The sequence below is a fragment of the Panthera uncia genome, chromosome B4, assembly GCF_023721935.1.
Source record: "Panthera uncia isolate 11264 chromosome B4, Puncia_PCG_1.0, whole genome shotgun sequence".
NCBI classification, from domain to species: Eukaryota; Metazoa; Chordata; class Mammalia; order Carnivora; family Felidae; genus Panthera; species Panthera uncia.
Genome location: NC_064809.1, coordinates 65,187,383 through 65,210,958, shown reverse-complemented (window position 1 = coordinate 65,210,958; position 23,576 = coordinate 65,187,383). Strand labels below are relative to the sequence as shown.

Sequence of the window (23,576 nt, the reverse complement as noted above, 5' to 3'; positions counted from 1 at the left end):
ATGTACTTCCTTTTGGCAATTAGAAGTTGCTTCCTGCACTCACTCATCCATTATCAAAACCTTTCTTCAGAGTAGCTGAAAATCATGTGGTTGAAAATACGGCTTCTTTTGACTCTGATGGGTATCTCTCCTCCTGAAACATGTAAAATATTTCAAACATGAAAAAAATCATTAAAAATTACATAATAAACACTATATACACTATCTTAAACACTACAGTTATACGGAAAATCTCCTATGTATTCCTTTTTGATCATCTTCTTTCTTGAAGAGGTAACAAGTATCTTGAATTTAGTGTTTATCATTCCCATGCATAGAAGAATACACATTGTCTTCTCTTAACAAAACAGAGTATGTGAATTCTGATCTGTTATCTGTTTTTTCTGTGGGATGAATTTTTCTTATTAACATTTGGTGTGAAAATCAGCAAATGTGAAAATGATTTAGGAAGTTTTAGATTCTTATGTTGTGTCTTTGCTGAGGACAACAATAGCTAAAATTATTAGGTGCTTACAATATGCCAAGCATCATTAGAAGCACTCTTCAGGTATTACTTGTTAAACTCTCAAAATAGTATAATGCCACAGAACTGTTATTTTTTATATATATTTTTTAATATATGAGAAAATGAAAACCTAGGAAGGTAAAGTAATTTGTTCAAGGTCACACAGCTACTGGTAATAAGTACCAAAAATTCATTCAAATTATAGAACAAGTGAACATTTATATAAAAAGCATAAAACACTAAGCAATTTGATAGGAATATATTAGAAAAGTTATTAGAAAAAGAAATGTACTAATCCCACAAAAATAAGAATTGACCATTTAAAATGTGCAACAAAACTCCACTTGTTTCTGTTAAGTATTCAGAATTCTAACTGCTTGCTTCCATTAGTTTAATGAATGTTGTGATAGGGTAACTCCAATAGATGTGTTCACCTAATTTTTTTAGGTTCGACTAATGAAACAAATGAAAGAAGAACAAGAAAAAGCCAGATTGACAGAGTCTAGGAGAAACAGAGAGATTGCTCAATTGAAAAAAGATCAACGTAAAAGAGATGTGAGTGGACTTTAACTTTCAGTTATATACAAATCTTGTACATTGAACAAGCTTGTTTAGTAAATGGAAGAAAATTTTCTTATAACTTTATTTTATTTGTTTATTTTTATTTTTTTATTTTTTTATTTTTTAAATTTTTTAACGTTTATTTATTTTTGAGACAGAGAGAGACAGAGCATGAATGGGGGGAGGGTCAGAGAGAGGGAGACACAGAATCTGAAACAGGCTCCAGGCTCTGAGCTGTCAGCACAGAGCCCGACGCGGGGCTTGAACTCATGGACCACGAGATCATGACCTGAGCTGAAGTCGGCAGCTTAACCGACTGAGCCACCCAGGCGCCCCTATTTATTTATTTAAAAAAAAAAATTTTTTTTAACGTTTATTTATTTTTGAGACAGAGAGAGACAGAGCATGAATGGGGGAGGGTCAGAGAGAGGGAGACACAGAATCTGAAACAGGCTCCGGGCTCTGAGCTGTCAGCACAGGGGGCCCGATGTGGGGCTCGAACTCACGGACCGCGAGATCGTGACCTGAGCCGAAGTCGGCGCTCAACCGACTGAGCCACCCAGGCGCCCCATCTTATAACTTTAACTATTAAATGCAGGTTAAGGACAATAAGCATAAGGACAATAAGTATGCATTAATTTAGTAATATGGCAGTTATTATATGGATTATAGGAATTCAATATACAAGCTTATGAAAAACAATATAATGTTATTATAAATTTTGTTAGAGGCTTATTTCCTAGATGATGAGATAGGAGAAAATGGCAAAGATATAATTGGTTATCTCTAGGGAAATCAGGTAACTACTTATAGTCTTGTATAAGATAGTGATTTTAGGATGGTTCCAAAGACAGTTTCACCTAGAGAGTCTTAGAGATGTTCCTGAATAATAACCCAGTTTCACTAGAGGTGGCTTTAATAAGAGCGCAAAAGTTTTCATATTCTTTCACTCAAGAATCCTGCTTCTTCCATGAACTCAGACTAAGAAAATAATCTAAAATAAGAAAAATTGTTATGTATTAAAATCTTTAATCTAGAGTAATTTGTAATAGTGAAAAACGTAAAAATAACCAAGATACTTGACAGTATGGAGAATAGTTAAATAAATTATAGCCCATCTCATTTAATAGGTTATTATTCATCTATTGAAGATTAGGATTTGGAAACTGCATAGTAAAATGAAAAATGACTGTGATTTAACATTAAGCATAAAGTAGCATTTCATATATGCATGCTTGATTAAATGAGGGAAAAATTTTAAGGATATATACCAGCATGCTAACTTTAGCTGTGTCAAGATTTTAAGTTACAGCCTATTTGTTTTTTATTCTTTCTAAATTGTGGCAATATGGTTATTTCTTTTTTTTTAATGTTTATTTATTTAGAGAGAGAGCATGAGCACAGTGGGGTAAGGGCAAGAGTCAGAGGCACCCCAGCAATTTGGTGTTTTCATTTATGGTGTTTGTTTTTTTTTTTTTTTCTCCTCAGAAGAAGAGGCCACCGTGGTCTTTTCTCCATTGTTGGTTAGGTTTCAGCTTCTGTTCCTTTTTTCTTGCTCAACTTTTTCTAAGTCCTCCCTGGAGAAAATCTGAGCATACAGCATATTTTAGAAAATAGAAACCTACTCTGGGAAATAAAAAGAAAACTTAAGGAGATAGAAGAGAGTAATGACAGAGAAAAGTAGATACTTTCACAAGATGACTTCTGTATTAAGGCTATATTTCTTTTTTTTTTTCCTATTAAAAAATTGGCATGTATTCATGAGCCATAAAGCTTGCTCTTTTAAACTATACAATTCAAGGTTTTAATATATTCACAGAATTGTGCAACAATCATTACCATTTTATTGCAGAATATTTTTTATCAGTCCAAAAAGTAACTCCATATCCATTAGCAGTCACTCCCTATTCTTCCATCTTCCTGGCCCTGGCAGCCATTCTGGTATACTTTCTGTCTCCATAGATTTGCCCATTGTAAATGGAAAATATGATATATATAGCTTTTTGTGTTTGGTTTCTTTCATTTAGCATGATGTTTTCAAGGTTCATCCATGTTATTACATGTGTTGGTAGTTCATTCCTTCTTATGACTGTATAGATAGAGCACATTTTGTTTTTGCATTCCTTAACTGGTGGATATTTGGGTTATTTCCACTTTTTGGCTATTTATTTTTAAAGTTTTTATTCCAGTTCTGGTTAGTTAACATACAGTGTAATATTAGTTTCAGGTATACAGTATAGTGATTCGACACCTTCATATGATACTCAGTGCTCATCAAGTGCATTCCTTAATCCTTGTCAGCCCCTTCAGTCCCTTCAGCCTATTTCAGCCCCTTTCCCCAACTCTCCTCTGGTAACCATCAGTTTATTCTCTACAGTTAAAGAGTCTGTTTCTTGGTTTGCCTCTCTCTCTCTCTCTCTTTTTTTTCCCTTTGCTCATTTTTGTTTCTTAAATTCCACATATTAAAGAAGGAAATCTTGCCATTTGCAGTGACATGGGTGGAGTTAGTATTATGCTAAGTGAAATAAGTCAGAGAGAGACAAATGCCATATTTATTTTATTTTTAATGAAAACTTTTGGATGACAGGAATAATTTCCTTATAATGTACTGTACTTATTTCTTTACAACTAATTCATATGAGATAGAGTAATATTGCACAATTAACTACTAGTATGGAATTTTTGAATCTTATTCTACAACATAGGATCATATATGATATAATATTCTGTTATAAAATATGAGGCTGGCTAGTCACATACAAAGCTAACATTCAGACTCCTTTGCCCTTCTACTTATTGCTTTGTGTGCATATTGACTCCCTTTCTAAATTGTTTCTTGTCATATTCATCTTCAAACCCTTTGTACCAAAAATATGAATGAGCTTGAGATTTGATTTTGAATAAGAAAAAACTTAATTTAGTAACAAGTTTCAAACCATTTGTTTATTTTAATTTTTGGAAGTTCATTTATTTAAAAACATTTATTAACTTTGCCTCTATGTCAATCATTGTTGTAGGCAATGAAGATACAGCAGTGATAAGACAGTGTCCGTTTCTCAAAGAATTCTCATCTGATGACATAGGACTATGCATAAACATGAGATGAATGATCTGTTTGAACTAGGGATACAAAACATGAAGGTTATTTGGTATATCACAGAATTTAAGTCCTAGAAGGGATGTTTGTGATTAAGTCCAATTCCTAAGCTTTGCCCAAGATCACAGAGTTGAATAAATGACAGAACCAAAACTAGGATCTGTGTTCTTTTTCAGTCCAAAATTTCTTCCTAAATTATAGCCTTATAAAATGACTTAAAGTTGTTTATAATTAATTGTCTTTTATCATATAGAGTACCTAAAAGCAAATTGGTAACCAATACCGACATGTTTTATTTTTCATTTACTTTACCCAACATAATATTTCCGAAGTTCTTGTAAAGTGCTAATACAATTAATATATGTTTTCCCTATATTTAAAATGGAGTGAATAATTACTGATATATTTTAAGGTGCCTTTATTGGAAATATTCTAAGCTGTGTTTCTTCCTTCCTCAGCAAAATTAAATGTCTAGCAAAAAATGAAATGATACAATATTTGTAAGGCATTTAGAAAAGCACTTGTATATAGTAAGCACTATGAATGTTTCTTAAATAAAATTGTGGCACAGAGATAACTTCATTTTTCAGAAAGAGATGGCTGCATCAGTATGTATTTTTGTTTATTGGAATAAAATATTCTTATCTGTAGTAATGGATGCAAGGTTGTTTTTAGCTCAGATTTTGCTAAGAACTGATGGGGCATCTGTTAATGCAGGAGTAGGAAGTATTGGGGCATATGTTAATACAGTGGGATGGGGCATACGTTAATGCAGGAGTAGAAAGCATTGTATCTTTCAGTTTACTATTTTAACTTATTCAATATTATTTTTATAGCATCAACTTAGACTTCTGGAAGCCCAAAAAAGAAACCAAGAAGTGGTTCTTCGTCGCAAAACCGAAGAGGCAAGTTGATCACTTGGAGGAAACATCTGGCTTTGAGATACGTGATGTATTTCTGTAGACTAAAAGAGTTAGTCTATCTTTGTTGCACTTTCAGGTTACAGCTCTTCGTAGGCAAGTGAGGCCCATGTCAGATAGAGTAGCTGGGAAAGTCATGCGGAAGCTGAGCTCATCCGATACCCCTGTTCAGGACACGGGTTCCAGTGCAGCTGCTGTAGAAGCAGATGTATCAAGGGCAGGAGCCCAGCAGAAAATTAGAATTCCTGTGGCAAGAGTCCAGGCCTTACCAACGCCCACAACAAATGGAACCAGGTCAGTACAATTCTTTTGTTCCTTCTGACATAATCTTTGTGGCATTATTACTGAATGTTGGACTTAAATGAAAAAACAGCTTATTTTTTGGCAGTATACAGTCAAATAAACATGTAAGTAATAACTATGTTTATCTGTTTTTATATGATTATAGAAAAAAATATCAGAGGAAAGGGTTGACTGGCCGAGTGTTTACTTCCAAGACAGCTCGCATGAAGTGGCAGCTTCTTGAGCGCAGGGTCACAGACATCATCATGCAGAAAATGACTATTTCCAATATGGAGACGGATATGAATAGACTCCTCAAGGTGTGGAAAACAGAACATAGATATGTTCTTTCTTAGCTGACTGGTAATTTTAGGTTTCCAAATTTGATCCCTTGGTACATTAATCTTTACCAATTTGTCTTTTTTTCTTTTTCTTTTTTTGTGGGTTTTGATCGCATTATGTGTGAACAGATGAACATCATTTCTTTTTTGTTTTGTTTTGTCTTAATTGTGGTAAGAAAAGACAGCACGAGATTTACCCTCTTAACCCATTTTTAAGTGTACAGCACAGCATTGTTAACTATAGGAACAGTGTTGATTAGCAGATGTCTAGAACTTATTTGAGTAACTGAAACTTCATAGCACCCCTCAATTCCCCCCAACCTGGCCCCTAGCCTCTGGAAACCACCATTTTACTTACTGCATCTATGAGTTTGACTCTTTTAGATACCTTATATGAATGAAATCTTGCAGTACTTGTCCTTCTGTGACTCACTTATTTCATTTAGCATAATATTCTTAAGGTCCTGGATGAATATCATTTCTTAAAATCCAATCTGTTTTTTCAATAGCAACGGGAAGAACTCACAAAAAGACGAGAGAAACTTTCAAAAAGACGAGAAAAGATGGTCAAGGAGAGTGGAGAAGGAGATAAAAATGTGGTTAACATCAATGAGGAGATGGAGTCATTAACTGCTAACATAGATTACATCAATGACAGTATTTCTGATTGTCAAGCCAACATCATGCAGATGGAAGAAGCAAAGGTTTGTAGTTGTAAAAAAATGGTTAATGGCTTAAGGAAGATGTTTTTGTATTTTTAATCATGAAAAGCACTTTGAATTTTTATATCAAGGAATTTTCTATTTATGGGTTTACTATGATTCTTAGGTTTTGCATGAATATCACTCCCTGCTTGCTCTCCAGATTTCTTTGCTGATTTTGTGATATTATTTATTGTTTATAAAATCAAAAAGAGGGGCGCCTGGGTGGCTCAGTCGGTTAAGTGTCCGACTTCGGCTCAGGCCATGATCTCACGGTCCGTGAGTTCGAGCCCTGCCTCGGGCTCTGTGCTGACAGCTCAGAGCCTGGAGCCCGTTTCAGATTCTGTGTCTCCCTCTCTCTCTGCCCCTCCCCTGTTCATGCTCTGTCTCTATCTGTCTCAAAAATAAATAAACATTAAAAAAAAATTTTAAATCAAAAAGATGTAAAAATGTATATCACTTATTAATCCACCTTGAATTCTTAACTGCTCAAATGTGTCTTTTCTTTTCAACTAACCCATATGTTTGTTGGAGTAGGGATCATATTTTACATTTTTCTAAGGAGTCTTATTAACTTACCCAACACTATCAAATAAATAAATGAGACAACAGGCTTTTGCCTCTGAATATATTCAGCTCAAAATAATGTTCGTCATATGCTGATTTGATGTAGGAAGAAGGAGAAACATTGGATATCACTGCGGTCATTAATGCTTGCACACTTACAGAAGCCCGATATCTGCTGGACCACTTCTTGTCAATGGGTATCAATAAGGTATGATCTAACTATACCCAAATAATGATTAATTCATTTTGTTTATCTTTCATCAGTGACCCTTTCCTTTATAATAGGTAAGAAAGGTTTTTTTTTTTAACTGAAAAGTATTTTTTTACCTTTCTTTAGAGTTAAGAAAAGTCAGGACTATTTAGATCAATTCCATTAGCTTGTCATCCATTGTGCTTGTGTATTAGAAGAGGTAAACAACTTAAACAAGAAATAATTCATCTTTTGCTTTAACAAAGGAAAAATGAAAAGAAAAATCTCTTGGGGTGCAAACAAAGTTGGTATCATAACTTTGGTTTAGTATTGATTTTTCACAGCTCAAAAAGAAATCTGAAAGTAAAAGATACAGTGGCACTTCCCTCCTCTTTGAATGTAAATGCATTAACCTGTCACCTGTAAGAATCCTAAATATTGAGGATGATAATGATTTCTGACTCCCCTCCCCCCCCTTTTTTTTTGCCACTTTGGGATGGTGCTAGACCCTTTATTTTATGTTCTCCCACTTAATCTTCACAATGTGCTAGGCAGTAGATATTATTAATATCATTCTGCATATGAGGCAACTGAAGTAGGAAGATAAGGTAATTTGCTCAAGGTCACCAGGCTAGTAAGCAGAGGAGCTACAGTGAATCAATGTCTATCAGATGTCAAAGTCCATATATCATATGCATTTGTTATTTGATACACATCTTTGTATGGAAGATTCTGTTATGTATGACCTGAGATAATTGTTGTTGTTGTTATTATTATTATTATGTTTTGGTGTTGTTACAGGGTCTTCAGGCTGCCCAGAAAGAGGCTCAAATTAAAGTACTTGAAGGTCGGCTTAAACAAACCGAAATAACCAGCGCTACACAAAACCAGCTCTTATTCCATATGTTGAAAGAGAAAGCAGAATTAAATCCTGAGCTAGATGCTTTACTAGGCCATGCTTTACAAGGTAATTTGGACTAAATTTCTGTTAAACAAATTGCATGGTAGCTTTGCTCTTTGAGAATGCTATACTATACCTCTTTCTCCTATTGCTTGATTGAATAGATGCTATATTTACTCATGCTTTTAATAATTATTCCTTCTTTAATTTGCATGTATAAATTTGAGGGGATTTAATTATTGTCATTCCAAGAAATGATTACCAACTTTAAAAGGCTTATTTAACCTTATTGAGCACTTAGTTTTTATGAATAAAGAGGATCAACCAAGTTTCTGAATTGGTTATTTAAAATATTAACCACATTTCATTACTTTACTCTGCATATCTAATTGCCTTAAAAATAATAAGTGTTTTCTATGGCATCTATTCTACATATCTTATAAATGGTGCATAATCTTGTTTTATGTGGGAGTTCTTAACATTGGATCTGTTTTGATTGGAGTATTGCTTTTTGTTTCCTTTTTGCTGTTATTTACACAGATCTAGATAGCGTACCTTTAGGTAAGTATGTTTAGCTTTCTGTGTACCCTACAGCTGCATGAATTACTAATTGTTCATGTACACTAATTGTGGTACATCTTATGTTTAAAATTTTTATTGGCAGCCAACTGGTTTTTGCATGATCTTTTTGAAATGTATCCATGACCACAAACATACTAAGTCTTTCGTCTTTCCTATACATTCATTCCTGTTTTAAAACCTATTAGATTTTTAAAGAAGTATGCTTTAGTTAATTTTCTCTTTTAGTTTTTGACCTCCAGCTGTGACTCCAGTTTCGTAAGCCTTTCTTTCTGTTTCTTGTAGGAAAAAATGGAGTATACATTTCTTTTTAATTTTTAAATGTATCTGTTAACTTGCATTTGTTGTTTTAACCTCATAACTTTCCTTAGCATATATCTTTGGTATATACTTGTCTCTGGTATATATTTGCTAGATTCTCAGCTATTCTTAATTTTTGTAAAATTAAATACATATATTTTAACATTGTAAACTGAAATTATTCAAAGCATTCTATATGAACATATTGAAACAATATTTATGGTTATAATATTTTCAGATTAGAAGTGGCTTTAGAGATGACCAAATATAGAGATTTTCAAACCTTCCCCTTGCCACTACAACCTTGTCATGAACTACACCCACCCATTAATAATGTCTCTGCTTCTCTCAATGATGATACACATGAAGGACCAGGAGTATCAGGGCAATTTTATTACTTGTGATTTTTCTGAATGATTATTTTGGAGCAGTTTTTATTTAATTAAATTTTTTTTTCGGAATCTGATCTGATCTTTTTTTTTTTGTAAGCACACAGCTGCCAAAAGTGTTCTAAACGCTTATCCTTAAAGGAGAGGAATGTAATTGAAAGATTAAATGTACTTACCTTTATGTGTCAGTAGAATAAACATAATCTATACATCTGAATTTGTTTTAAATAAGATGTTACATAAATAAAATACATGAGTTATTTGATTTTTTTAGATGTTTATACCGCATGTTAATCTCAAAGTAGTATTTTCTTGAGATCAACTGCATAATATAGGTATGGAAAGGCTGATACTTTTAAGCTGCTTAAGCTATACCAAGTACAGGTAGAACAAATAGGATTGGTTATATCCTAACCAAGACTGTCAAAGTTCCTGGATTATAACTAGGATTTTTGCCCTTCCATGTCTTATCAGGAATGTTTCTTCTGTATCTGTTCTTCTTCCTCTCTTTCCTCCTCCTCCTCTTTGTTCTTCTTCGTGGTCCAATCTATAGTAAAAAGTAAATTCTCTTTGTTTGCGTAAACTTTATTTATTTAGTTATTTTGAGAGAGAAAGAGAGAGGGAGAGACAGGGAGGGAGAGAGAGTGGGGAGGGGCATTGTGAGTGACAGACTCTCAAGCAGGCTTCGCACCAGCAGCACAGAGCCCAATGTGGGGCTCAAACCCACACCATGAAATCATGACCTGAGTTGAAGTTGGACACTTAACTGACTGGGCCACCCAAGTGCCCCTAGTAATAAGTAAATTGTTATTTACATCCATTGTCTCTTTTAACTTGGAAGAAAAATGTAAGTGTCCTCCTTGATATCCTTTAGTGCAGAAGATATTAAACTGCTAGTTTGATGAGCAGTGTTATTTTTTTTACAACTTTCAAACAACTTCCATTTGTCTATGGCTGGAGAAGGGTCTGAATCAGAGAGTGGAAACCCATTCAGCTGATGTAACCTGGGTCTCATGGCTGAAATCTGTGCTAGGGATGGGGGCCATAGTCTAGCCCAGAGGTGCTTAGAGGAAAAACACAGAAAGAGAAAAAAATGGAAGTTAAATCCACAGAAGCTCGAGAGTCCTATAAACTTTGCTTTAAAAACATTTGCTTAGCTCCAGTTTTACCTCAAACATCAGGCTGAGTGTTTGGATTCAAAGATGAATATGACAGAAAATCTTTCCCTCATTGACTTGATGCCTTACTGAGGGTGACAGACAGAGTATGATAAATTCAGTGAGGGCGATTATTGAGATGTATATAGGGAGTTATAGGAAGAGATAGTAGGGTCACCCAACAAGAATGGAGGAGTTGATAAAGGCTTTTCTGGAGGAGGTGACATTTGAACTGAAACATGAAGGAAGAAAAAGAGTTAGCAAGGCAAAAGACAAGGTGGAAAGGGCGGGGGGGCAGAGAAGAGTCCCTCTGGGCAATGACTAAACTAAAACATGGGGACTTAGCCACAGTGTTGTGTGCCTGAGGCCTTCAAGCAGGTTGGTGCCCTGAACAAGTACATAGCATAGAATGATAGAACATAAGACCAGAGGGTGAACCATGCCAGCATCCCTTTCTGATAAACTTGTACTTTTGTAGCCTTTGATGAACATCTTTATTATCCTTTTCTTTTTTCCCAACCTATGTTAGGATCCCTAAGACCTCCCCTATCTTTGAGACTTGCTATGAAGACTCATGGGGCTTAGCATGTGGTTGTTTTTATGGCAAAGATCCATGAGAGCAGTGTAGGAAAGATACACAGCTGGATCATAAGGCAAAAAACCACAGATGTTGTCTGGAGGAATCCATGTCTAGTTTTCCTTATGATCTTTCCCTTCTATGGGACATAATACAGAATTTTCATTTCCCTCTGGAGTGAAAATGCAGCAGCATGTGCACAATGTTTATGTCCAGGGAAGTCCCTTGTTACTTAGCACCTGAAGCTTTTCCTGGGGACTGGTCACATAGGTTCCATCTGTCTGGGATTCAGGACTCCCATAAGGAAAGCAGGAGTTTAACATAAGCCATATGGTTTGTGCAAACAACATAGGTACAGTAAGTACCTTCGGTAGCTAACTAGTGACTGGGGATGCTCTGAGAATCAAGTTTCCAGATGCCAGACAAAGTCCAACTTTGTAAGCAGGCCATTCTAAGGATAGTAGTGTTTGGGCTGCTATGTTAACTCTTTTCTATACACTATTTTTTTTTTTATAACTTCTAATAACTGAAAAAAAAAAAAAGACTTGAAAATACCTGGTTTACTTCCAGTGATGTGACACTGCTCAACTTTACACTGATACAGATGAACTTCAAGGCATTCGGAAGTTGCAAGTCTCTGCCTTTAGCTTTAACTTTCTGGCGTTGAGAAAAGAAGCTAGTAGTGGGCTGGATGTGTATTCTCAGAGTTACGAGTACAACAGTGAGGTGATAGTTTGTTCTATTGCCCAGATGACCATAGTGCTCAGACTAAGCTCAGTCCAGCAGAGGAGTCTGATCTGGTGACTTTCCTGGTGGGGGCCTCTATCCTCTGGCCAGGTTGGTCATGTCAAACCATAATTATCTCTAAATAAGTCATACATGCATAAGCAGGAGCTAAGTTTTTACTAAGCACTCATATGATGTTTAACATACTAACTGGTCTCATACTAACTGGTTTCTACAAGAAAAACACTGGGAAATCTTAGCCAGCCTTTATGCATGGGAAAATAAAGATTAGGTTTGTCATTTCTTTATAACCTCATGTTCTATATTATCAACTAATGCAGTCACCTTAACACGCAATTATCACGTCTGTGAAGCAAGTCCTTGAGCCTCCCTCTAGTGGTAGGCTTTGAGGTACACATTGCCTTCAAGACCACCATGATCTTCACTTCAGAAAGTAAATTCCCTTTTACGGGTCCTAGATGGGCTCCATTTTAGATAATACTATCACGTATCAAGTATTACTGAATTTCTATCAAAGTATCTGCTAAACAGTGAGGAAGAAAGGGAACATCAGAGAAAGGAATTAGTTGTCCACAGTCCACATGCACAAAATTACAAGTTAAAAGGGGATAAATCATATATGTTTTTGATTAATATATGTTATTTATAATATGTTTGCTTTTGTAGAATGATTTTATAATAAAATGTGTATATTTTAAAAACCTGCACCTATGTTAGGGGCTCACTGACATTTTAAATAGTTTACTTTCAGTGGCTATTTGATTTATTGACTTCCTACTAGTTTTACTTGTTTGCTTTTTCTCCTCTTTTTTACTAGTCTGTTACAGTTGTTCTGAAATAGTGATGATTTACTTGTATTTATTTACAAAACTGTTGCATGCGAACCTATTGTTTTTGTCTTTTATGTACATATGAATGAGCTGCATGCTGATGTGTGACTTCTGAATACCTTCACACATGCACACACACACACACACACACACACACACACACCACTCTCTTACTCTCTGCTTGAAAACAAAAATAAAAATAAAGGAAAATATTTAAGTAAATTGACATATTAAAATATAGCAAGTATGTCTACCCCTATATAGTTTTTGAAGTTGGCTTAGTACATTAAAGGGAGCTCATGCAACATTTACTCTCTCTTGTATTTTACTCTGTGGGTTTTCATATGTTTGGATAGCATGGGGTAAATACATACTCTGAAAAATATATACATACTCTGATAAACACATGATCTCATTTCCATCCTGTGAATGTTGTTCTTCTATATTTTATGATTCAAACTTGTGGTTTTTCTATTTTGGACCCTTTTTCTCATTTTAGGACACATAATCAAAGGGGTTTCTTAGAAGTATTTTTCTACATTTCTATTTGGACTCAGTTACGAAAATCAAAGTGCCCATATTGAGATGTTGATATTTATTATAGCATGGGGATTGTAGTCACTCAAATTGTGGCATGTGGATAATACTTAGATTTTGGACATTTTTTTTTTTTAGAAAATGTAGAGGATAGTACTGATGAGGATGCACCTTTGAACAGCCCAGGATCAGAAGGAAGGTAGGAGAGCCTTTAGAAACTCAATAGATTTTATTTGTTTCTGTAATTTTTTAAATACTTTTATCTTGTTGCTTCAATCAATTACCATAAAACAAATAATTTTGAATTTTATGGCTAAGTGAATAGCACTAGAAATAGTATTATGGAAACCAAACTAAGTCATACTTAACCACCACAAAAATACCGGGATATTTAAGGAAAGAAAATGAATAATTTTGTAATTCATTTTGATTTTAAATATTGTCTTTTTTGCCCTGTAGACCTATAAGGTGTTTTCTATAGTTAAAAACATAGAAGACAGCATTTTTTATAAGTCCCGTTTTAACCCGTGGTTAATTATTTATTTGCATCTAGCACACTATCTTCAGACCTTATGAAACTTTGTGGTGAAGTGAAACCTAAAAGCAAGGTAAGGAGAATTGAAAATAACAGGTAAGCATCCTTCCCCACAGTTTTCTGTTATCACTAATAAACACATAGGCCTCAGACCCTTAAGAAGGTTAGCAAGTTGGCATGCTTTTACCATCGCTCCCATGTATAACAACTTTAGTTCTGTAATTACCATATTCTCCTTTGAAACAAACATTATGTCAAAATATTTCTCCTTTGTGGAACTTGTGCTTTACCATATTATTGCATTTTTTCCACTGGAGAAGCTATGATTATGGAGACCAATTCTTATTTTCTTCTAGGTTTTTCCTAAAAGTTTCAGTACTCATTAAGGAAGTTATGTGGTAATTTATTAAGGTCACCTAAGTTTCCTAATAATTATAAAGGAGATTGTAGACCCTGTGGTGGCATACAGCATAAATTTGCAAAATTTGTTAATTGGCAGGAGGTTTTTGAAATTTTAACATTTAGTATCTTCTTAAGTGTATCACGTATATTTTGTTAAAGTAGTATCCTGAGGTGGTTTGAATAATAAGCCAACTCTTAATCATTAATTAGTTGTATTAAAAACTAATGAGACTATAATGCATATTTGTATAATTAAAAAAAATATCAATGCCACATGCTGTTAAATGTGTAAGATATTTGGTATGTTTCATATTCAGTGTTGGTAGCATTTGATACTAGATGAATTAACTAACCATCTTAAGATGTTTAAAAACAAAGAATTCTTGTAGTCCTTAGTAAATATTTGTTAAATGGACGGAAAGAATCAGGACCTGAAAGAATTAACACTGTGCAAATGGGTAAGACAGAGTTAAGGCCCATAGTGAATAGTCAGGTAATGCAAATGAATAATTTGGCTGGATGTAATGAGTAGGGGTCATTGTGATTACCTGACAAGGACATGCCTCACCTAAGCAAATAACCACCACTCAACTCTTGCTCATTTTTGCCATGAGGATTATAGGCCTAAGACAACTAGATCTTCTATTTTTTCCTAAAGAAGCCTTAAATACAGATTTTTATGTAGAATTTCCTGATCTTTAACACACTGGTCAAGCCAATCAAAAAAACATCTCCAGGCTGTATGTATGATCCTTGAGCTTGGTAACATATGGTTTTATTTTATTATTCTAAGTGACTAAGCAGAAGTTACTCCCACACTCAGAGAAAACATTCCGGTATGGTTTGGATCCAGTCCTAGGTAGAGGTGAAAATCTCTTAAGGTCCTGAATGTCTTTCAGGCCCTGTGAAAGCCTAGATATTCATGCCCTTCTGGGACACCAGAGAGAGGTGTAAAGTGGTGCTCTAAACATTATCTGCTGAAGGAACCGCTACAGTTTGGAATTCCTAAGAAAAGGATTCCTCCCTACCTTGGGCTGTTGGCAGTGAATAGAACTGAGAGTGCAAAAAACTGGCCGGAGAGTTTTCTTTTTCCAAAAATTTTCTGAGGTGCTACTTACTACTCCTTTTGAACTTCATTCAAAGACGCCTGAAAGGATCTCATGTCATTTCTGTTTCTTTCTTTTTTAAATTTATTTACTTATTTTGACAGAGAGAGAGAGAGAGAGTATGAGCGTGCTTGCACGAGCAGGGGAGGGGCAGAGAGAGAGGGAGAGAGAGGATCCCAAGCAGGCTCCGTGCTGTCAGCCTGAAACTAGATGCAAGGCTCAAACTCATGAACCGTGAGATCATGACCTGAGCCAAAATCAAGAGTCATTCGCTTAACTGACTGTTCCACCCAAGCGCCTCTCATTTATTTTCATCATTGAAGAAGTAAAGTTAACTGTATACATTAAATAGGTATGTACTAGCACTATGCTATGTACAGGGGAAATAAAGATGAATAAAACAGGGTGTGTGCTCTTTAGAGGCTTATAATCTGGTAAACACCTTGATCATCCATTAATACCTTAGTGATAATAACAACTGAACAACAACAGGGTAGTCAGTTCATTTTCAAGAGTAAGGAAAGGAATTTGTATAGTGAATTTAGATTCTAGGAAAATAACCTTCACTTGCCTAACCGTGCTACTAAAGCTCGGGTAGGCTCATGTTGAATTATCCAGCAGGCAGGTTAAAAACACAGCTAATGCATCAGGAGAATGGGGTCACAAAAACTGAGAAGCAGATTTAAAAAATTGATATTAAAATAAAATTTAAAACTGAAAGTGATATTAAATGAGCATCTGAGCATGGGGTAAATCAGAATTTAGTTGAGCTTCCCTGCAGTTAACTTTTGGTTTAATTTCTTCTTTCTTTTTTAAAAAAATTTTATGTTGAGGGAGGTGGCCATGAGTGACAGGGTAACATAGTCATACCCTATGTCATATTGGTGACAAGTTGTTTGTTTTTGAATCTCGCTTTGCCACTTACTAGTTGTGTGACTTTGGGTAAATTACTTAGCGTCTCTGTGCATTAGTCTCCTCATTGGTGAATTGGGATAATGATAGTACATGCTAATGTAATTAAGTGTTCGAACATTGCCTGGCATACAATAACTATTATATAAATATTGGCTATTATTATGGCCTTTAAAGGTCTTATATGGCTATAGCTCTGGCTTGTCACTATCTTACATGCTATGTTTGACACTTGCTAGGAAATGACACGCTAAATATTTTTACCTATTTCAAACTAATATTAAATCTCTATTCCCTAATCATCTCTGCAAAAGTTTGCTTCTGATTGCTTTTCCTTCCATTCTCTGACTAGGCCCGAAGGAGAACCACCACTCAAATGGAATTGCTGTATGCAGATAGCAGTGAACTAGCCTCAGACACTAGTACAGGAGATGCCTCCTTGCCTGGCGCTCTTACACCTGTTGCAGAAGGGCAAGAGATTGGAATGAATACAGAGACAAGTGGTACTTCTGCTAGGGAAAAAGAGCTCCCTCCCCCATCTGGCTTCCCTTCTAAGATAGGCAGCATGTAAGTCTGGCCCAGCTACACTAACTTCCTTTTCTTTGGCTTTTCTTTTTCTTTCTTTTTAAAAATTTTTTATATGCATGTTGCTAATTTCTTATTTCTATTTTTTAAAATTCCGTAAACAAGATCTCCGGTTTTCAAAGGAATTTCTGTTAGGTGTTATCTCCCCTAATTTTTTTGACATTTGAAATCATTTAAGATGAGATGTTCTTTGTTCAATTCTATTGCTTGTTTCTAAGTTTTAGGGTCATTCTTCAGGATTATAATTTTCATAAAGGCTGAGTTATGAATTATAGACAAAATTTTTTAGGAACACTTAAATCAGGTAGTTATATCTATAAAACCATCATACAAAACAGAAGCTTTAAAACATCTTTTATTTGCTTTAAATGAACATGATTTTTCGTTTTAAGAGTCTGGTCAGGATAGCAAACCTTTGCTAACCCTATAAGGAAAAAGAAATATCAATCACAAACAATCATTTTAAGGCTTCCTAATTTTTTGCCTTGAAGTACTTGCCATTGCATGTCTGGGATGAGTGTATGCACAAAATATATATATTTTTTTGTATTGTTAAAGCTTTAAAGGAGGTAATATTCTCTTTCCCATTTATGTAATATGAACATTCTATTCAAAACAACTAGTGTCTTTAGGATGAAGATTTCCCAACTCAGGCTAGTATGTGTATGTATGCTATGTGTGTATGTGTGTTTGGACAGTTATATTAAAATTAGATCATTCACCGGTAAAGTTTTTTTTTTTTTTTTTTTTAATGTTTATTTATTTTGAGAGAAAGAGAGAGAGCACAAGCAGGGGAGGGGCAGAGAGAGAAGGACAGAGAGAATCCCAAGCCGGCTCTGTGCCATCAGCACAGAGCCTGATGTGGGGCTCAAACTCATGAACTGTGAGATCATGACCTGAGCTGAAATCAAGAGTCGGATGCTTAACCGACTGAGTCACCCAGGTGCCCCTGGTAAAGAGTTATAATTATATTTTTTTGCCGTAATCCTCACATATGATCTACCAAATGATTTATGGAATGAATGCATTACTGCATTGAGGAATATTGCCCCCCAAAAATGGCACACATCACATGACTCTGCAAATAATAAAATATAACAAACTTTCCCCCTTTGAATATCTGTTTCCCATAATTTCCTTTTTTGTTTTGTTACCTTTTTTTAACTTCCTTCATTTTATGAAGATATTTCTGCCATCTTCCATTGAGTAAGCCCATCTGCTACCTTTAGATCCAAATGTAATTTTAATGATGACAACTTTCTTGCATGTGCTTGATGTGGCCTATGTAATTAACTATTGGATTTGCTGATAGAGATTGCTAACCAGTATAGCTTATGGCTTCAGTGCTTTTTTGATAAGATGACTGTTAAAGAAATGCTTTTGGTGAAGGTAATGATATAAACAGAACAGATTTTAAGAATAGATTGAGTAGAGACTTTTGGAACTTCAAGACTTAATCTATGGCCTGGAATCCAGATTCAGGTAATACCTTCTTTTTGCCCTCCCCCACCCCTTTATTTTTTTCATTTTTTAAGTGTATCCTTTATTACAGGTTGTAGAATATATGTTTTGGACTGTGTCTCTTCACATGATTTGTTCTCAAGTTTTCATAAATTCAGACACTTGTGTAATTCTGTTCAAATTTGAGACATTCTTGGTGTGGTAACTCTTAATGTCATTACTGCATGACTTTAATTGCTTGATGTAAAATAATTTACTTAAGTGGCCCTTATGATTTAACTGATGAAGGATTTTTGAATTGTGATTTCTTGTGGTCAGAAGTCAGGGACATGAAATTTAAATATTTAGTTTTACCATTCTGGTAATTGTACATTCTAATTCCATAGTGTTTTCTTCTTATTAATATAACTAGTCAACAATAATAAAAATTCATTTTTTAATCAGAATGTATTATCACATACACAAAAATAATAGTCTTAAATTGTTAATTATACAGCCACTATTCAACATTTAAAATTTATAATAAGAATGTTTTTATTACTAAAATTTATATAGCTACTAGTACCTAAATATTAGGTAAAATTATTGTGTGTCATTTGTGTGTGTGTATGATTACTGGTAGTACTGTTTTTGACTGTGTCTAAGTATTATTTCATTAAATCTCACTGTTTCTCATATTTTGATATTCTGATATTTTGTGTTCTTATAAGATTATAAAGACAATTTTTTCCCAACTGTAACAATTATAATCAACCTAATCATTTATGTTTAAAATCAGTTATTGATTTTGGCCATTTGGCAGTATAGCATTGATATTTACATTCAAAGATAATAGGTTTGCATATATTTAATAAGATTGCCAATTTAAAAGTTAAATATACAGGTGTCAAGCTTCCATCAACTAAAATTACCCATGTAATGTATTCCTATCATAGTTTTATTTTTTTGTTCCTGGGTAATACGCTTTCTCAAGTTGCAGTTATTGATATATTAAAAATTTTAGGTTGAAAATCTGCCAAACAAACTTGTATGTATATATTTAATAAAGTTTGATGATTAAAAGAGGCTTTTTCTATTTTAGTTCCAAACAGTCATCTCTATCAGAAAAAAAATTACCAGAGCCTTCCCCTATAACCAGGAGAAAAGCATACGAAAAAGAAAAATCAAAGGCCAAGGAACAAAAACAGTAAGTTACTTATACTAGATTACATAAAATCTCTGGTGCACTTAGATGCTAAAGGACAGTAGTGAAATTATTTTCCACATGCAGGCTAGATCTGTGGTTGTGACTGATTTGACTAATCAAGACGATCAAGTCAGCTGTTGGTTTGGCTCAGTGTTTCTTGGTCACACACATACCTGTAAACATATTTGAACACTTGTCCCTAATCATGTACTCTTATTTATTTTCCACTTATTTGAGCATATCATTGTAAAAAGTTCATGTACACTTGAGATGAAGTTTAGTGAATCTATATTTCAGATAGTCTTCTAGAAAGATTTGAAACTGATTTTAACTGATAAAACTGACATTGACTTTACCTCTGTAAAATAGCTGACGGGAAACTAGTGTTCATCATAGGGTGTGTTAGTTGTACCATTTTCTTGCTGTTCTTTTACAGTTAATTTTTTTTTTCTGAAATCTCTTAAAAGCTGTTTGTGTGTTTTGTGAGGGTTGATTTAACATTGTGTGTTTTGTGAGGGTTAACAGTGCATAGTATAATCTGATGATCCACTTAAATGGGCATTTATAAATTGCAATGTCACAACATGAAGCTGAGTGAATGGATGAGAGCCACTGAAACCTCTCTCCCCTGTGGCACACCTACTCCTCCCTCAGGTCACCTAAGGTGCTACATGGACAGGTAGATCTCTGACATGGCCTTGAGGGAGGGAGAGTTTTGGTGCCAGTCTCCATTTAAATATTAGTAAAGCTAATTTCTTTAACATGTAAGTAAACATAAAAAGTAGTTTTCATATATTTTCTGTACCCAAGTGGACAATCTTATACCATCCTCTCTCCTGTGCCGACATGCACACTCTACTTTGACCACTGGATTAGCTGACTTGAATGTCGTGGACGTTCTCCTTCTAATCATCCTTGCTTCCTGTACTTAAAGATATAATTTTCCTATTTCTACTGGATTGAATGTCTCAGGGATATTTGGGAGATGGGGGATGGAGCAGATAAGTAATGTAAAAATAAAAGTGAGTAAATCTTGGAAAAGGCAAATCAGTTTTAAACACTCTGGCTCTCTTTCCCCTGTACTCATCTGTAAAGTGAGTAACTTGGTTTTAACTCTAAAACTGTAATTTTAAATTTGGCTTGCTTTATTTGTATTGACTGTAGATTTCAGCAGACAAGTTTTTCCTTAGTGCCATCTTGTGGGCAATGTAACAAAATCCAGTGGAAAAGTTTTTTTTGTTTTTTTTTTTTAAATTAAATTGTTCAGAGTGTATTTTATCTTACAAAAAAGGAAGAGAGGAAGAAGAAATTCTCTAATGAAAAGCTTTTTTAAAAAAGCATGTTTCTTATAACATTCCTAACAAATCATAACTGATTAAAACCACCTATTTAATGTTCTTTTTTCTTGTAGCTCAGATTCTGGAACCTCAGAGGCTAGTCTTTCACCTCCTTCTTCCCCACCAAGCCGGCCCCGTAATGAACTGAATGTTTTTAACCGTCTTACTGTTTCTCAGGGAAACACATCAGTTCAGCAGGATAAGTAAGTCTTTATGGAAAAGAGCCCCTCTATTTATTACCGTAGTCTGAACCTTTCAATAGAGTCTGCAGAACACATTTAGCCATCTCTTTGTGTGGGAGATGAAGTCTGACTTGTGAACTCTGGCCATATTTGATGTGTTTTTCCAACAGGAAATGAACAATATAGAAAAGATTAGAGAAAATTATTTTCCTGCTGAACATTTTTCCCTGTTGTAGATTTGCACTGCTAAACTTTCAGCACTTGTCTTGCCTTTTCATTTCTATGTAAATTAGAATTCAAATATCTTTGAGACCACTCTAAGTTTAAATTTGTTGGGATACTAAAAGCCTCTAGTCCAGAGAGCCTGAGTTGAAAAGAGGCAACTTATTTTACCTTCAGTGCATATAACAGCTTACAAAGTCCATTGTTATATGTGTAAAATGTTGTTAGCATTTGGTGGTTTGACACAAATCCACCACAAAAAGTCAGTAATAAAATAAAATAAAGACAGCTCGTATTTGGGTGGAGGGGGTTAGGACTGAGGTGGATTGTGGAGGAAGAGAAGTTGGAAGCCTGTGAAAATTATAATTTGCATTAAATTTGAAGTGAGAAAGTATTCCCACATCGAGCCAGAATCTCTCTTGCAAGAATTCATACTAACAGTCCTGCCATAAAATATTTATTAACTCTGACTTATCTGCTTTGATTTTGAATGGTAGCATAGTGTATGTATGTACTTCATATCCAGTCTCCCACCCCTGTTGTTTTCAATGCTGTAATCTCCCTGTGTAGATCAACAATTTCTGAGATTTGTAGGATGCTATTTAAGATCTGTCTGGCATGTTCAGAACATGCCAGATGTCTCTGTAGACTTAGAGAAGCACACATTTTGAAAGAATTTTTAATCTGCTTAATGTATGGACAAAGTTTTTAAAGTTAGATTTTAATATAGTTTAATCAGTAGATGATCTACCCTTTAAAGTGATCTAGATAGATAAATACTTCATGTTATTGAAAAAATTCTCTAACATTGTTAAGTCATACCTTCCATTTAATTGAGAAAAGAATAGAAGAACGTTAAGAATGCCTTCGGGAAGTACGTTTTCACTAGTGATATGAAGGTTTACTAAATTTTGTCTGTACATTCACAGTCATAGAATTTTGTCAGTATTTTGATAATTTTGACAATCTAGTCATACTTTTATATTTTCTACTGAAATATTTTATAAGCTACCAGTAATTTGACGCTGTTGTCATCTCTATAAGCTAAAACTCAGAATAAGTGACTACACTTTCAAAGACTCACCTACCTTTGAATCACTTTCTTTTTGAGGCTAGCATATTTCACCAGCTGGAAGTAGATCCCATAGATAGTTTTTGGTTATGTTCCATGTCAGTATTCACTCTGTTCTTTTCCCCAAGCCTAATAAACAAACTGAGTAGATTTTCTTTTTCTTTTTTTAAAAATTTATTTATTTTGAGAGAGAGAGAGAGAGAGAGAGAGAGAGAGAGAGAGAGAGAACGGACAGGGGAGGGACAGAGGGAGAGAGGGAAAGAGAGAATCCCAAGCAGGCTCCATGCTGTCAGTGTGGAGCCCAATGTGTGGCTTATTTCCATGAACCATAAGATAATTACCTAAGCTAAAATCGAGAGTTGGGCACTCAACTGACTGAGCCACCCAGGCACTCTTCAATAGGTTTTTATAAGAACCCAACTTATTGTCAGTCGTGGAGGTTTCAGGGTATGACTGACAGTAGTGGCTCACCTATTTTTAAAATCTCACTAAAGTCTCATATTACTAAGGGACTCCCTCATTAGGAAACTGTTTTTGAGATAAGTCAAAATCAAAGGTTATTGAATTCTGGGTAGTTTGCTTTCCATGTAAACATAAAATGCATTTGTGCAGTTTCCACATTAGAATCTAAATCCAAAGTAATTATCAAGATGGATAAAAATTCATTAATAGCTGTTTAAATGGGAAAAATGTTCTAGTACTAATCAAATTAAATAGAAAGAATCTTAAAGTGATGTATTTTACTTACTTGATATTGTTCCTCTTCGGGGCATTAATTTTAGAAGTGAGGAATATTATGTTTTCTGTGGATTAGTAATAGAAAGTTTTTATCCCACCCAAAGTCTTAGTAGAAAACATAAGAATCAAATATATTGCCAGATACAGCTGTATATTTGCAGATATCCAGTGCAAATAGAAAAGTGGGGCATTCACAATAAAGGAAATGTTTGCTATATTCCTATTATTCATACTGTCAGTTTTCAGTTCAGTCCCAGTGTCTTTACCTGTTGGCATCTGTGTTCTTTTTCCTCATAATTCTAACTCTTTCACTGTAGGTCTGATGAAAGTGACTCCTCTCTGTCGGAGGTACACAGGTACTTTCTTTCTATCTTTCCTACATTCTGGCATTTCATTGATGTTCTAAAATGCCTTCTGAGAAACTATAAGCATATCTCACTTTTGTATGCATAACCAGTTGTAAACCGTATAAACATACTAATATTTTTAAACATATTAATTTTAATATATTTTTGTCATCCCTTTTAGACCAAGAACTGGCAAACCTTTTTTGTATAATAGCACAGAAAGTTATGATGCTTGTTCTCTGTCTATAATCTAAATCTTTTATTTGAAATAATTTAAGTTCTATGAATATTGATATCATTGCTCCTCAGT

The 23,576-nt window shown here is 34.6% G+C and overlaps 1 protein-coding gene across 5 annotated transcripts in view; it reads left to right on the top strand.

The window, feature by feature from the left end:
- Positions 1-23,576, top strand: part of KIF21A (kinesin family member 21A) — a 150,978-nt gene that overhangs the window by 107,671 nt on the left and 19,731 nt on the right. For 2 of the 5 annotated variants that reach the window (XM_049625279.1, XM_049625276.1), the window contains 12 exons: positions 953-1,060; positions 5,000-5,068; positions 5,163-5,377; positions 5,532-5,685; positions 6,216-6,410; positions 7,081-7,182; positions 7,966-8,131; positions 8,606-8,626; positions 13,320-13,380; positions 13,735-13,789; positions 16,489-16,703; positions 19,264-19,368. In XM_049625279.1, the coding sequence (XP_049481236.1) occupies positions 953-1,060; positions 5,000-5,068; positions 5,163-5,377; positions 5,532-5,685; positions 6,216-6,410; positions 7,081-7,182; positions 7,966-8,131; positions 8,606-8,626; positions 13,320-13,380; positions 13,735-13,789; positions 16,489-16,703; positions 19,264-19,368 (1,466 nt within the window). Of the gene's footprint in view, positions 1-952; positions 1,061-4,999; positions 5,069-5,162; positions 5,378-5,531; positions 5,686-6,215; positions 6,411-7,080; positions 7,183-7,965; positions 8,132-8,605; positions 8,627-13,319; positions 13,381-13,734; positions 13,790-16,488; positions 16,704-19,263; positions 19,369-20,779; positions 20,909-23,236; positions 23,276-23,576 lie in introns of all 5 variants that reach the window. The other 3 variants (XM_049625280.1, XM_049625277.1, XM_049625281.1) reach the window with 2 other exon arrangements.